The sequence below is a fragment of the Chanos chanos genome, chromosome 4 (assembly GCF_902362185.1).
Source record: "Chanos chanos chromosome 4, fChaCha1.1, whole genome shotgun sequence".
Lineage (NCBI taxonomy): Eukaryota > Metazoa > Chordata > Actinopteri > Gonorynchiformes > Chanidae > Chanos > Chanos chanos.
Window position 1 is genome coordinate 722,501 of NC_044498.1, and position 15,412 is coordinate 737,912.

Here is a 15,412-nt window from a genome sequence, read left to right on the forward strand (position 1 = left end):
GGCATCTGATAAACAATGCTCACTACGTTAACTTTTATGTAAATGAAAAATAAATCTCATAGACGTACAGCAGTCGAGAAATGGCCGTGTCAGTCAAGGAACATCGTTGAATAATATGAGTGAAGTTCATCTGAATTTTCTTCCTAAATCTGCCGTTCAATTTGAAGCATTTACGAATTTAAATTCTGAGTGAGAGGCGCAGTGGTTGGCGCTGTCGCCTCACAGCAAGAATTTCCTGGGTTCGATTCCCGGCCGGGTGGCCAGGGTCCTTTCTGTTTGCATGTTCTCCCCGTGTCTGCGTGGGTTCCTTCCCACAGTCCAAAGAATGTGTTTGTCTGTGTGTCTGCCCTGCGATGGACTTGCGTCTCCCCACCTTTTGCCCAGTTAGCGCTGGGATAGCTCCAGCACCCCCCGCGTCCCTGATTAGGGTAAGCGGCTTAGAAAATGAATGAATGACTGAAGTACACTCTGAGCGATTGTCAGTGTGCGACTGTCGGTCTTGACTGTTCCCAGGTTTTGAACACCCGATGCGGAACTACAGACAGGTGTATTTGTTTTTAGCGGGATTGTTTTTAGTGAAGCACTGACCGGAGCGTGCTGGTGAGTCTGGCTACGGAAGCGACTCCGGTGCTGGGTCCTGAGATGCAGAAGTTTCGGGAGAACAGGGGACAGTGAAAGAAAATGCAATAATAATGAACGTTTTAAGATGACTACTCATTTAAGGTTTGAAACTGACATTGCCAATATAATTTCATATATAATGTAATCTTATAATACGTTCAGCATGAGGTAGCGTGTCGCCAAAGTTGACCGAGTTTTAATCCATGGCTGACATTAACAAGACTGCCGTGATCCGGTTGGACTTGACATTGAAGTATCATTCACGCAATGGCGTGACTTTAACACGTGAAGACCTCACTGAAGCAACACGTCTGTTATCTTGAAAAATATTCAGTTTCTTTTCCTTGTTCGCATTGACAGATATTGACCAAAGCAGTCGGACGACAGTGCGTGTGTCGTAGGAGTTTGGACTCATTTGGGAGCTTGTTCATTTCTGTGACAGGATGGAGTTGATTTGTCTTCGACTTTTCAAAACTGAAACGCTGTTCCCACTGAAAGCTCTCAACCGATGTCGGACGCGTCACCGTTTAACTTCGCTACGAGCGATTCGAGAGAAGAACAAATGTACAGTTGACAAAAAACCTAGACTTCACGGGCTTCAGCCGTCCTGTTGTCTGCAGTCAACCACGTTACTACATTTGACTCAGCCGGCACCTTTGCAGACAGCAACACCAAGACTCTGGTCTTTCAGTGCCCCGGATAAGAGAACTCCTTTTCTCCGCGTCGCAGCGGCGAGTCAGTCCGCACAGCTGTTCCACACGTCGGGTCGACTAAGAGCCATAACCACCCCCCTCATATTGCTGGTCATTAAACCTATCCAGAAGCTTCTTGCTATTATATTGGGCAGGTAAGTCTGACAGTACTCCCCCAGAAGGAGCATAGTGTACGTGGATTTCCAACCTTACACACACATGCCCAGTTCAGCTGGCCAGGATTGTAAGGATGTTGGTATTAGAGTAGAACCCGTTACTTTAGGGCTGGAAAAAAAACATCTGGGAGTGTGACCCTTCTGAGGAGGTCACCCAGTCAGGATCTGGTGTTTGTGGATGATTTTGTCAAAGTGCCAGTGAAGAAGGGTGGAACCTGTTTTAGGACACGTTTCTCTCTCACGCCTGTTTTCTGTAGGAGTATCAGGAAGTGGTGGGTCGCCCTGCCGCCAAACAAACGGCAGCTGCTGCGTGAAACGCTGTGGAGACGGCGCTGGCACCTGGCGGCCGGAGGAGCCACTCTGCTGCTCTTCATCTCGCTCTTCTTCCTCACCCACCTGGATGAGTGTCCAGTGACGGGGAGGACCAGACTGCTGGTCTTCTCCAGAGAGAACTTCATGGAGCTGGCTACGCTCACGACAGAGGGGGTACGACGCTCGTCCAGAGAGGGTTCCGTACAGCGATAGCAGGCTGTGTTCATAATCCAGTGGTCGTCCAGAGAGGGTACAGCGATAGCAGGCAGTGTTCATAATCCAGTGGTCGTCCAGAGAGGGTTCCGTACAGCGATAGCAGGCAGTGTTCATAATCCAGTGGTCGTCCAGAGAGGGTTCCGTACAGCGATAGCAGGCTGTGTTCATAATCCAGTGGTCGTCCAGAGACAGATCAGTTTATTTTCAGTCTCAGTCAGTGAGTTATGCTTCAGACCAACGAATTTTTCTCTCCCTCTTTCTGCCTCCATCGTTCTCCATGTCTCTGTCATTTTTCAGTACATGGAGGAGTTTAAGGAGATGCTGGTTCCGGTATCAGACCCCAGGCATCAGGTGGTGGAGCGAGTGGTGCAGCACCTGGCCCAGAGGAACCAGGACATCGCTGAGGTTTCTGCAGTGCCGTGGAGCGTGCACGTGGTGGAGGGACCCACCATCAACGCATTTGTCCTTCCTGTGAGTGTCTGTCTGTCCATCTCCGCTCTGTGGAATCCACACAGATGTTCCCAGTCTTAACATGTCAATGTTTAAAAACACATTCATGTGTGTCTGAGGTCTTCTTTTTGTCCGGGGTGTTGATGTATTAATCTGGTGTCTTAACCGTGATTATCAGAACAGAAATCAAAACTGGACCTTATTGGAAATTTACTGTCATTTGAGATGTACACTCTGATTATGTCTATATGTCTCCTGTTTGTTTGTGTGTGTGCGCATGTGTTTGTGTGTGTGTGTCTGTGTGTTTGTCAGAATGGGAAAGTGTTCATCTTTACTGGAATGCTGGAGGCTGTGGCAGATATCCACCAGCTGACCTTTATTATTGGTCATGAGATGGCTCACGCTTTGATTGGACACTCGGTAAGTTCTGTTTGCCTCTGATTGGCTGTTCCTTGTTTACCTTTGATTTCTGATTCTCTGTCTGACTTGGGCAGCGTTCTCTTCTCACTTCACACTGGTCATATGCCTGTAGTGGTTTCCAGTCAGTAACAGGCATGGACGTTAGTCTAGAGGAGCGCCATGCTCTGGGAAACTGTATATGAAACTCAGGCTGGTTTATGTAGCCTGTTTGGGTGAATAAGTACAGTTATATAAGAAAGGAGGAGTAGGAGAGAGAGAGTGGAGGAGAAGGGAGAGAGAGAGAGAGGAGGAGAAGGGAGAGAGAGATGAAGGGAGAGGAGGAGAGAGGGGGAGAGAGGAGGAGGGATGGTCACATGGACAAAGGGAAAAACAGTCCAGGGTCATGTCTTGCACTTTCCTGTAGTTCACCTGTTGTGTTTAGTGTTTGAGGACTTTTCATTCAGAGGGAAACTGTTTTGAATGAAAGTCCATGTGTTGGTTTGATGTGTCATTGTACATTGTATTTTTAGTTAAGGCCTCCTCGTTGGGTTTAAACAGTTCTCTCCTCGTTGGGTTTAACCAGTCCTCTCCTCGTTGGGTTTAAACAGTTCTCTCCTCGTTGGGTTTAACCAGTCCTCTCCTCGTTGGGTTTAACCAGTCCTCTCCTCGTTGGGTTTAACCAGTCCTCTCCTCGTTGGGTTTAACCTGTCCTCTCCTCGTTGGGTTTAACCTGTGTCTTTATCTCTTCTACAGCATTATGGTTTTCACAGAAGATTCCAGATCTGGTGTGTGACATGGGAATCACTGTCAGTAATTGCTGTTGTGTTGCATCAGTCAGATGAGAGCATGTGGGGGTGTCATTTGGGTTGAGTGACAGTCTGTGGGCGAGGCTTCCTGTCTGTGTGGGCTTAAGTGACAGTAAATGACTGTCAGGTTATGGAGAGCGACTCAGACGACTGAAGTTGTTTCCTAGGTTTGTTTAACTGCTCTGATCCTGTGCATGCGTGTGATCAGCTCACTGCTGTGACGCCTGTTTATCAGGAGTGTGTGAGGAGTGTGTGAGGAGTGTTTAGTCCTGAGACCTGTCTGCTGAGCCCAGCTCCAGGCCTGTGTCTTTAGTCTGGTCAAATTGTAGACTGTCTGACTAATCAGGCCTTCAGTCATTAAGAGAAAAAACAATCACTTCAGCCCCAAAACCTGAAGAAACTGCAGAAAATAATTAAGTGTCCAGATGAGCAAAGATAAAAAATTTGACAACAGCAGTGAATTAGAAAATTTCAGTTATTTTTGCTTTTTATAAAAGCTGTCTCTATAATATCTCTGTCTCTGTCTCTGTCTCTCCCCCTTCCCCAGGCGGAGCAGGCAACCATGTCCCACGTGGTGGACCTCCTGTCTCTGATCCTGCTGACGGCCATCTGGGCGGTGTGTCCGCGGGACAGCCTGGCTGCACTGGGTCAGTGGATCCAGGGCAAACTGGTGCAGGTGAGCAGTGACCTCTCGCCTGATTCCTTTTCCCATCAGGGATACGCTGTCTGAATGGAGGAGACGTCCACGACTGTAACGCCCTGACTCCGCCCAGATACTGATGCCCTGACTCTGCCCAGATCCGCCCTGACTCTGCCCAGATACTGATGCCCTGACTCTGCCCAGATACTGATGCCCTGACTCTGCCCAGATACTGATGCCCTGACTCTGCCCAGATCCTGATGCCCTGACTCCGCCCAGATACTGATGCCCTGACTCTGCCCAGATACTGATGCCCTGACTCCGCCCAGATCCTGATGCCCTGACTCCGCCCAGATACTGATGCCCTGACTCTGCCCAGATACTGATGCCCTGACTCCGCCCAGACACTGATGCCCTGACTCCGCCCAGATACTGATGCCCTGACTCCGCCCAGATACTGATGCCCTGACTCTGCCCAGATCCTGATGCCCTGACTCCGCCCAGATACTGATGCCCTGACTCTGCCCAGATCCTGATGCCCTGACTCCGCCCAGATACTGATGCCCTGACTCTGCCCAGACACTGATGCCCTGACTCTGCCCAGATCCACCCTGACTCCGCCCAGATCCTGATGCCCTGACTCTGCCCAGATCCTGATGCCCTGACTCTGCCCAGATACTGATGCCCTGACTCTGCCCAGATACTGATGCCCTGACGATGCCCAGACACTGATGCCCTGACTCAGAGATGAAAAGCAAAGGAACATGATGGGGGAGTGACTGAGACTCTTGGGTTGATCCCAAAACTCAGTCCAGATCTCACTGAGCAGGAATCTAAGACCATTTGTCTAATTTAAAATTTCAGTTCTGTGGTTCGGGCCTCTGGGCTGTAGTGATGTCTTAGAGGATGGTTTCATCCCTCTCTCTCTCTCTTTGTTTTTCTCTCTCTGTGTTTTTCAGGCCATTAAATCAGAGGTTGTTTAGTTTGAGAGAAAATCTGCTGTGAGTTCTGTACCCAGCCCAGTGCTCTGACTGGGTCTCTTTGATAGGTCAGGGGTCACTTTGATAGTTCAGGGGTCGCTTTGATAGTTCAGGGGTTTCTTTGACAGTTCAGGGGTTTCTTTGATAGTTCAGGGGTTGCTTTAGGCTGTCAACACTTTAAAATGATTGTTTGTGTGTGTGTGTGTGTTTTTAACTTATAAGTCCTTTCTCAGCCAGAGTGTTAACAGAAAACTCATATGAAAAACAGACTTTTTGAATAGTGCCTTCACCTCACTACCACACAGCTGAGGTGTAATGTCTCTCTCCCTCTCCCTCTCTCAGTTCATGTTTGATCGTCCGTATAGCAGGAAGTTGGAGGCGGAGGCTGATCAGGTTGGACTTCAGCTGGCGGCTAAGGTACCCTCACTAGCTACTGAACACTGTTCCTTTAATCACTGCCCACTGAACACTGCTCCTTTAATCACTGGCCACTGAACACTGCTCCTTTAATCACTGGCTACTGAACACTGCTCCTTTAATCACTGCCCACTGAACACTACTCCTTTAATCACTGCCCACTGAACACTGCTCCTTTAATCACTGCCCACTGAACACTGCTCCTTTAATCACTGGCTACTGAACACTGCTCCTTTAATCACTGCCCACTGAACACTACTCCTTTAATCACTGCCCACTGAACACTGCTCCTTTAATCACTGCCCACTGAACACTGATTCTTTAATCACTGCCCACTGAACACTGTTCCTTTAATCACTGCCCACTGAACACTGCTCCTTTAATCACTGCCCACTGAACACTGCTCCTTTAATCACTGCCCACTGAACACTGTTCCTTTAATCACTGCCCACTGAACACTGCTCCTTTAATCACTGCCCACTGAACACTGCTCCTTTAATCACTGCCCACTGAACACTGCTCCTTTAATCACTGGCTACTGAACACTGCTCCTTTAATCACTGCCTACTGAACACTGCTCCTTTAATCACTGCCCACTGAACACTGCTCCTTTAATCACTGGCTACTGAACACTGATTCTTTAATCACTGGCTACTGAACACTGATTCTTTAATCACTGGCTACTGAACACTGATTCTTTAACCACTGGCCACTGAACACTGCTCCTTTAATCACTGGCTACTGAACACTGCTCCTTTAATCACTGGCTACTGAACACTGCTCCTTTAATCACTGCCCACTGAACACTGCTCCTTTAATCACTGCCCACTGAACACTGCTCCTTTAATCACTGCCCACTGAAAGCTGCTCCTTTAATCACTGGCTACTGAACACTGATTCTTTAATCACTGGCTACTGAACACTGTTTCTTTAATCACTGCACACACTCTCCAGACCACACAGTGTCTCTGGAATACACCTGCTGGGTTCTGTCAGTGTAGACGCCTCAGTCTCAGCACTGGAAATGTACGGGAACATGCACTAATGATGGATTTAACACAGGGAAAACCAGGAATGAAACAGGAACATGCACTAATGATGGATTTAAGACAGGGAAAACCAGGAATGAAACAGGAACATGCACTAATGATGGATTTAAGACAGGGAAAACCAGGAATGAAACAGGAACATGCACTAATGATGGATTTAAGACAGGGAAAACCAGGAATGAAACAGGAACATGCACTAATGATGGATTTAACACAGGGAAAACCAGGAATGAAACAGGGAATGACAGGGAAAGTTCTCTGTACTGATCACTGATGTCACCTGTTTCCCAGGAACTGGCCAGAGTCCTTTGGTTCTCTGATACAGTAACACACTTGTCGAAGGTGTAGTTCACTAAGCATACACTAGATGGCAGTGGTGCCAAACACACAGGCCTCAGTTTGAATAAGCTCTTGTCTGTGCAGAGACCTAGTGAGATCCTGTATCTCCAAACACCACTCAGCCACAGACAAGGCCAGCTCCCCCTCTATCGCTCATCGTCGTAGTAACGGGGGCATCCTGCTTCTAAATGCCCTCTCAGAGCGCTGGGCTGTGGAGTGTTGTGAAGGACAGTGGTGCGTTTCCTTGACAACGGCTCCAACTCAACAGGGTGGTGATGAGTCATGTGGTTGGGCTGTGGATGAAAAGGTTCTGTGATAAGGATGAGTGATGTGGTCTGGGAGAACCTGCAGTCAGCATATGAAAGCAGAGTGAACTGAAGTTTCAGATTTGTAATGAACGCATGAGAAGTGGATGAACCATAGATTCGGCAGCGTGGGTCAGACAACGAGATGGTTTTTTTTAGATGGTTTTGACAAAGAGTTTTTGTGTGTTGAGATGTTTTTTGCTGTTTTACTTTAGGTCACAAACATAGTCTGTTTGTAAACACATCAAATATAAATACAGAGACACCTTTCTCTTTTCCTCTGTCTCTGTCTGTCTGTCTGTCTGTCTCTCTCTCTCTCTGTCTGCCCGCCTGTCGTCCTGCCCGTTTGTCTGTCTGCCTGTCTCTCTCTCTCTGTCTGCCCGCCTGTCGTCCTGCCCGTTTGTCTGTCTGTCTGTCTGCCTGTCTCTCTCTCTCTCTCTCTCTCTCTCTCTGTCTGCCTGCCTGTCGTCCTGCCCGTTTGTCTGTCTGTCGGCCTGTCTGTCTGTCTGTCTGCCTGTCTGTCTCAGGCTTGTGCAGATGTGCGGGCGGGTCCCGTGTTTTGGCAGCAGATGGAAATTTCAGATCAGCTGAGGGGGGAGCCCACCATCCCCGAGTGGCTGTCCACACACCCTTCCCACAGGAACCGGGTCACTCAGCTGGATCGCCTTGTTCCGGAGGTAAGTCCGTCTCCATGCACCCCATACACTCAATCAGAACCAAGATCTTTAGTCCAGACCTTCCCAATGTCCTCATGTTCTGTGGTCTGTCAAACAGTGGGTCAGGAAAAGCAGAATCAGTTATAATAACGGTTCCTGTGTTTGCTGTTGAATCGGTTATAATAACGGTTCCTGTGTTTGCTATTGAATCAGTTATAATAACGGTTCCTGTGTTTGCTATTGAATCGGTTATAATAAATGTTCCTGTGTTTGCTATTGAATCGGTTATAATAACGGTTCCTGTGTTTGCTATTGAATCGGTTATAATAACGGTTCCTGTGTTTGCTATTGAATCGGTTATAATAAATGTTCCTGTGTTTGCTATTGAATCGGTTATAATAACGGTTCCTGTGTTTGCTATTGAATCGGTTATAATAATGGTTCCTGTGTTTGCTATTGAATCAGTTATAATAACGGTTCCTGTGTTTGCTGTGCTGTTGAATGTATGATGAAAACATGAAGCGACATTTATCCTTCCTCAGGGTCAGACAGGAGGAGTGTAGGGTTTATACTGAGGAGAGGAGGAGTGTAGGGTTTATACTGAGGAGAGGAGGAGTGTAGGGTTTATACTGAGGAGAGGAGGAGTGTAGGGTTTATACTGAGGAGAGGAGGAGTGTAGGGTTTATACTGAGGAGAGGAGGAGTGTAGGGTTTATACTGAGGAGAGGAGGAGTCTAGGGTTTATACTGAGGAGAGGAGGAGGAGTGTAGGGTTTATACTGAGGAGAGAAGTGTAGGGTTTATACTGAGGAGAGGAGGAGTGTAGGGTTTATACTGAGGAGAGGGAGTGTAGGGTTTATACTGAAGAGAGGAGGAGTGTAGGGTTTATACTGAGGAGAGGGTGTGTAGGGTTTATACTGAGGAGAGGGTGTGTAGGGTTTATACTGAGGAGAGGAGGAGTGTAGGGTTTATACTGAGGAGAGGAGGAGTGTAGGGTTTATACTGAGGAGAGAGGAGGAGTGTAGGGTTTATACTGAGGAGAGGAGGAGTGTAGGGTTTATACTGAGGAGAGGAGGAGTGTAGGGTTTATACTGAAGAGAGGAGGAGTGTAGGGTTTATACTGAGGAGAGAGGAGGAGTGTAGGGTTTATACTGAGGAGAGGAAGTATAGGGTTTATACTGAGGAGAGGGAGTGTAGGGTTTATACTGAGGAGAGGAGGAGTGTAAGGTTTATACTGAGGAGAGGAGGAGTGTAGGGTTTATACTGAGGAGAGAGGAGGAGTGTAGGGTTTATACTGAGGAGAGGAGGAGTGTAAGGTTTATACTGAGGAGAGGAGGAGTGTAGGGTTTATACTGAGGAGAGGAGGAGTGTAGGGTTTATGCTGAATAGAGGAGGAGTGTAGGGTTTATACTGAGGAGAGAGGAGGAGTGTAGGGTTTATACTGAGGAGAGGAGGAGTGTAAGGTTTATACTGAGGAGAGGAAGTATAGGGTTTATACTGAGGAGAGAGGAGGAGTGTAGGGTTTATACTGAGGAGAGGAGGAGTGTAGGGTTTATACTGAGGAGAGGAGGAGTGTAGGGTTTATACTGAGGAGAGGAGGAGTGTAGGGTTTATGCTGAATAGAGGAGGAGTGTAGGGTTTATACTGAGGAGAGAGGAGGAGTGTAGGGTTTATACTGAGGAGAGGAGGAGTGTAAGGTTTATACTGAGGAGAGGAAGTATAGGGTTTATACTGAGGAGAGAGGAGGAGTGTAGGGTTTATACTGAGGAGAGGAGGAGTGTAGGGTTTATACTGAGGAGAGGAGGAGTGTAGGGTTTATACTGAGGAGAGGGAGTGTAGGGTTTATACTGAAGAGAGGAGGAGTGTAGGGTTTATACTGAGGAGAGAAGTGTAGGGTTTATACTGAGGAGAGGAGGAGTGTAGGGTTTATACTGAGGAGAGGGAGTGTAGGGTTTATACTGAGGAGAGGAGGAGGAGTGTAGGGTTTATACTGAGGAGAGAAGTGTAGGGTTTATACTGAGGAGAGGGAGTGTAGGGTTTATACTGAGGAGAGGAGGAGTGTAGGGTTTATACTGAGGAGAGGAGGAGTGTAGGGTTTATACTGAGGAGAGGGAGTGTAGGGTTTATACTGAGGAGAGGGAGTGTAGGGTTTATACTGAGGAGAGGAGGAGTATAGGGTTTATACTGAGGAGAGGGAGTGTAGGGTTTATACTGAGGAGAGAGGAGGAGTGTAGGGTTTATACTGAGGAGAGGGAGTGTAGGGTTTATACTGAAGAGAGGAGGAGGAGTGTAGGGTTTATACTGAGGAGAGAAGTGTAGGGTTTATACTGAGGAGAGGAGGAGTGTAGGGTTTATACTGAGGAGAGGGAGTGTAGGGTTTATACTGAGGAGAGGAGGAGTATAGGGTTTATACTGAGGAGAGGGAGTGTAGGGTTTATACTGAGGAGAGGGAGTGTAGGGTTTATACTGAGGAGAGAGGAGGAGTGTAGGGTTTATACTGAGGAGAGGGAGTGTAGGGTTTATACTGAGGAGAGAAGTGTAGGGTTTATACTGAGGAGAGGAGGAGTGTAGGGTTTATACTGAGGAGAGGAGGAGTGTAGGGTTTATACTGAGGAGAGGAGGAGTGTAAGGTTTATACTGAGGAGAGGAGGAGTGTAGGGTTTATACTGAAGAGAGGAGGAGTGTAGGGTTTATACTGAGGAGAGGAGGAGTGTAGGGTTTATACTGAGGAGAGGAGGAGTGTAGGGTTTATACTGAAGAGAGGAGGAGGAGTGTAGGGTTTATACTGAGGAGAGAAGTGTAGGGTTTATACTGAGGAGAGGAGGAGTGTAGGGTTTATACTGAGGAGAGAAGTGTAGGGTTTATACTGAGGAGAGAGGAGGAGTGTAGGGTTTATACTGAGGAGAGGAGGAGTGTAGGGTTTACACTGAGGAGAGGAGGAGTGTAGGGTTTATACTGAGGAGAGGAGGAGTGTAGGGTTTATACTGAGGAGAGGAGGAGTGTAGGGTTTATACTGAAGAGAGGAGGAGTGTAGGGTTTATACTGAGGAGAGGGAGTGTAGGGTTTATACTGAGGAGAGAGTAGGAGTGTAGGGTTTATACTGAAGAGAGGAGGAGTGTAGGGTTTATACTGAGGAGAGGAGGAGTGTAGGGTTTATACTGAGGAGAGAGGTGTAGGGTTTATACTGAGGAGAGGGAGTGTAGGGTTTATACTGAAGAGAGGAGGAGTGTAGGGTTTATACTGAGGAGAGGAGGAGTGTAGGGTTTATACTGAGGAGAGGGAGTGTAGGGTTTATACTGAAGAGAGGAGGAGGAGTGTAGGGTTTATACTGAGGAGAGAAGTGTAGGGTTTATACTGAGGAGAGGAGGAGTGTAGGGTTTATACTGAGGAGAGAAGTGTAGGGTTTATACTGAGGAGAGAGGAGGAGTGTAGGGTTTATACTGAGGAGAGGAGGAGTTTAGGGTTTATACTGAGGAGAGGAGGAGTGTAGGGTTTATACTGAGGAGAGGGAGTGTAGGGTTTATACTGAGGAGAGAGGAGGAGTGTAGGGTTTATACTGAGGAGAGGAGGAGTGTAGGGTTTATACTGAGGAGAGGAGGAGTGTAGGGTTTACACTGAGGAGAGGGAGTGTAGGGTTTATACTGAAGAGAGGAGGAGTGTAGGGTTTATACTGAGGAGAGGGAGTGTAGGGTTTATACTGAGGAGAGAGGAGGAGTGTAGGGTTTATACTGAGGAGAGGAGGAGTGTAGGGTTTATACTGAGGAGAGGAGGAGTGTAGGGTTTATACTGAGGAGAGGAGGAGTGTAGGGTTTATACTGAGGAGAGGAGGAGTGTAGGGTTTATACTGAGGAGAGGGAGTGTAGGGTTTATACTGAAGAGAGGAGGAGTGTAGGGTTTATACTGAGGAGAGGGTGTGTATGGTTTATACTGAGGAGAGGGAGTGTTGGGTTTATACTGAGGAGGAGGAGTGTAGGGTTTATACTGAGGAGAGGGTGTGATGTTGAGGTTTTGGGGAGGAGCCAGGCCGTGACCGTGGACGCTGACAGCACTAAGGACTGTAATAAGCACCACAGTAAAGGCTCTGGATCAGACCCTTCACTAAACTTTTTATTCGACACTTTGACAGCTTGGGCGAGTTTATAAAGGTGTTCTCAGGGGAGAGCTGGTTTACCTCATTGAAATATAAGAGTCCACGCTGTGGAGACAGAGCGCTGGGGTTTGAAGGCTCTCGTTTAAAGAGTCGAAGTCAGACACACACTGAACGGTGCTCCCAGGCCTGTCTACCAAAGCCCAGCTAACGAGACGTCTGGAGACAGGCGGCCGTTAGCGCCGACGCCTGCCCTCTGATACACCCTGGAAACAAACGGCTGAGCTCTCAGCGGCGAGGAGGAGAGGGGAAGAGAGCAGGCAGGTCGCAGGAGGTGTAGGAGGAGGTGTAAAGATCAGGAGAGGAAGTTTGAGGACCTGTGAGGAGAAAACTGATCGTTCTTGTAACGAGATTAAATGATTCCCTGCGCGTTTGAGTGAGACACTCAGGGACTGGAGAGCAGTGGTAACCTCCTCACTGCCATGTGCAGAGCCAGGCTGGGAGGAGCCAGGCTGGGAGGAGGCAGGCTGGGAGGCGCGGAGGGGTCTGAAATGAAAGCAAGATCCTGTGAAGGACAGGCCATAAACACAGGGAAGAGGGTTTTTTTCTTTAACAGGTGACAGTGCTGATTAAACTGTTTCACTCCTTATCTATAAATAATATAGTTCTATATCTCTGTTTTTGTCTCTTGGCTGATCTGAGGTCAGCCTGAGGGCTGTTCTGAGGTCACTGCCCTGTCTTCCTGCAGTGATTTGTTTGTTTGTTTTTTGATCTTTATCTGTGTTATTTTTTTCCTCTCATGGTCACCTCTCTCTGGGTGTGTTTCTGTTTCTCTTTGGTTTGTGAGTTTGGTTGTGTTTGGTTTGAGTGCCTCTCAGCTTTTGGCGTTTTTAGCCGGTCTTAACACATGTTTGAGTGGAGATGGGATATTCTAGTGCAGGGTGGGCACCCCTGTTCTAGTGTGTGTCCTGTTTCCCCAGTGGCCTGTGCAGGTGACCCAGACCCAGGACCCAGACCCAGGACCCAGGACCCGGTTTCTCTCCCACAGTCCACTGAGCTTCCCAAGGACTGTTTAATGTACAGAGTGTTTAGGGAGGGAGAGAGAGAGAGAGAGAGAGATATTGTGTGTGTGTTTGTGTGTGTGAGAAATTGAGAGAGACTCGCACACAAGAGCTGAGCTTAATCTTGGTTCTGATCACCTGCCCTGAGGTTCCACACACACACACAAGGAATAGGAAACACAGATATTGTCATTCGGCAGTTTTCATGTATGCGTGTGTGTGCGCGTTTGTGTGTGCATGTATGTGTGTGTACATGTGCGTGTTTGTGTGTGCGAATGTGCACGTGTGTGTTCATGTTTGCGCGTGCGTGCGCGTGCGTGTTTGTGTGTGTGTATGTGTGCGCGTGTGTGTGTATTTGCGTGTGTGTGTGCGCGTGTGTGTTATTGATTAATGCACAGTGTGGTTACTGAGACGTGCCTGGTAAGACTGATCAGTATGATAGTGGAGAAGGTATTTCCTCCTGCTCTGGGTGGAATCAGTGTGTGTGTGTGTGTGTGTGTGTGTGTGTGTGTGTTTCTCGCTGGGTAGAATCTGACATGGAGTTGTGTTTGGTTGTGGTCTTGACTTTTAAAGGCAGTCAGTTCTGTGCTGTGTCAAACAGGATTGTTTTAGAGATGTTGTCGAGTTTTGGGGATGTTGTCGTGTTTTGGGAATGTTGTCGTGTTTTGGAGATGTTGGCGTGTTTTGGGGATGTTGGCGTGTTTTGGGAATGTTGTCGTGTTTTGGGGATGTTGCATGTTTTGGGGATGTTGTTGTGGTTTAGAGATGTTGTCGTGTTTTGGGAATGTTGTTGTGGTTTAGGGATGTTGTCGTGGTTTAGGGATGTTGTCGTGGTTTAGGGATGTTGTTGTGGTTTAGAGATGTTGTCGTGTTTTGGGAATGTTGTTGTGGTTTAGAGATGTCGTGTTTTGGGGATGTTGTCGTATTTTGGGGATGTTGTCGCATTAACCTGCTCTGCAGTCAGTCCCTTATAAAATGACCTATTGAAATGACCCCTGACTGACAGCCCAGTGCCATCAGAGGATTGGCTTCTGCAGTATAACATGTTTCTCCCTGCTGTAAGTTAGGCTGATTGTCTGAAAAGAAAACCCCAAATCTGCAACTCTTTTCAGTGTTCCTGTGCTCAGTTCCTGTGTTCTGTTCCTGTAGGCCCTTGAGCTGCGAGCGAGGTGTGAGTGCCCCCCCCTCCCGGCCAGCGACCCCCGGGTCGTCTTCTCTAAGAGCGTACGTGTGCTGCTGGAGAGTGTGAAGAGAGATGGGCTGGACGGGAGACAAAGAGGAGCAGAGGAGAAACAGAAACCGTCCCTTTCACCTCCTCAGGGCCCCAAAGTGGCCATCCAGGGGCCCCGGACACAGCTGGGCGGGGTACTGGTGGCCCCCGCCGCTCTGGTCGACGGCGGAGATGGGACTGAGGAAAAAATCAGACCTTGTCAAACGTAAAAAAAAAACCCACACCCCCCACCTCCCCAGCAGCGTCCTAGTAAACCCCACACACCCCACCTCCCCAGCAGCGTCCCAGTAAACCCTGCCCCACGGCTTGAGACTGGGAGACAGACTGGGAGACAGACTGGTTTCTGCACTCACATCAGATCCACTCATTTTTGTCCCACTGCAGACTTATTTGGTATCAGTAGGTTCCTATAGATTTTTGGCTGTGTGTGTGTCTGTGTGTCTGTGTGTGTGTGTGTGTGTGTGTCTGTGTGTCTGTGTGTGTGTCTGGTTGTGTGCGTGTGTGTCTGTGCATGTGCGTGTGCATGTGTGTGTGGGAGTGTGTGTGTGTGTGAGTGTGCATGTGTGTATGGGAGTGTGACTGTGTGTGTGCGGATGTGGGAGTGTGTGTGTGTGTGCCCGTGTGATTGTGTGCGGGAGTGTGTGTGTGTGCCCATGTGATTGTGTGCGGGAGTGTGTGTGGGGTGTGTGTCTGTTTTGGGGCCCTTGGCGGAGGTATGTGGGTATTACAGTCAGGCTAAATGAATCTGGAGCTGCTTTTAATTGTGCGATTAGCATAATGACCAAATGCAGTGGAATTCAGTAGCATTAGCATGTGTATTATGCATCAAAGAGCTGCCCCTGCTTTAATGTCCCTATAGGTTCCCGACCGTAGGCTCTGTGCTCCGCTGAAAGCCGCACAGCTCTGCATTCTGAGTCTGTCTCTTTAAACAGTAACACAGACAAGGCCTGTACGCATACGCACACAAACCTGACTGT

General features: G+C 48.2%; 1 protein-coding gene across 1 annotated transcript; it reads left to right on the forward strand.

Moving 5' to 3' along the window:
* The first annotated feature begins 1,064 nt into the window (after nt 1-1,064).
* Nucleotides 1,065-14,644, forward strand: oma1 (OMA1 zinc metallopeptidase). The gene is made up of 8 exons (XM_030770718.1): nt 1,065-1,468; nt 1,747-1,975; nt 2,315-2,488; nt 2,780-2,887; nt 4,220-4,348; nt 5,635-5,709; nt 7,930-8,079; nt 14,354-14,644. The coding sequence occupies exons 1-8, from the start codon at nt 1,065-1,067 to the stop codon at nt 14,642-14,644; spliced, it is 1,560 nt and encodes a 519-aa protein (XP_030626578.1).
* Nucleotides 14,645-15,412: the final 768 nt, after the last annotated feature.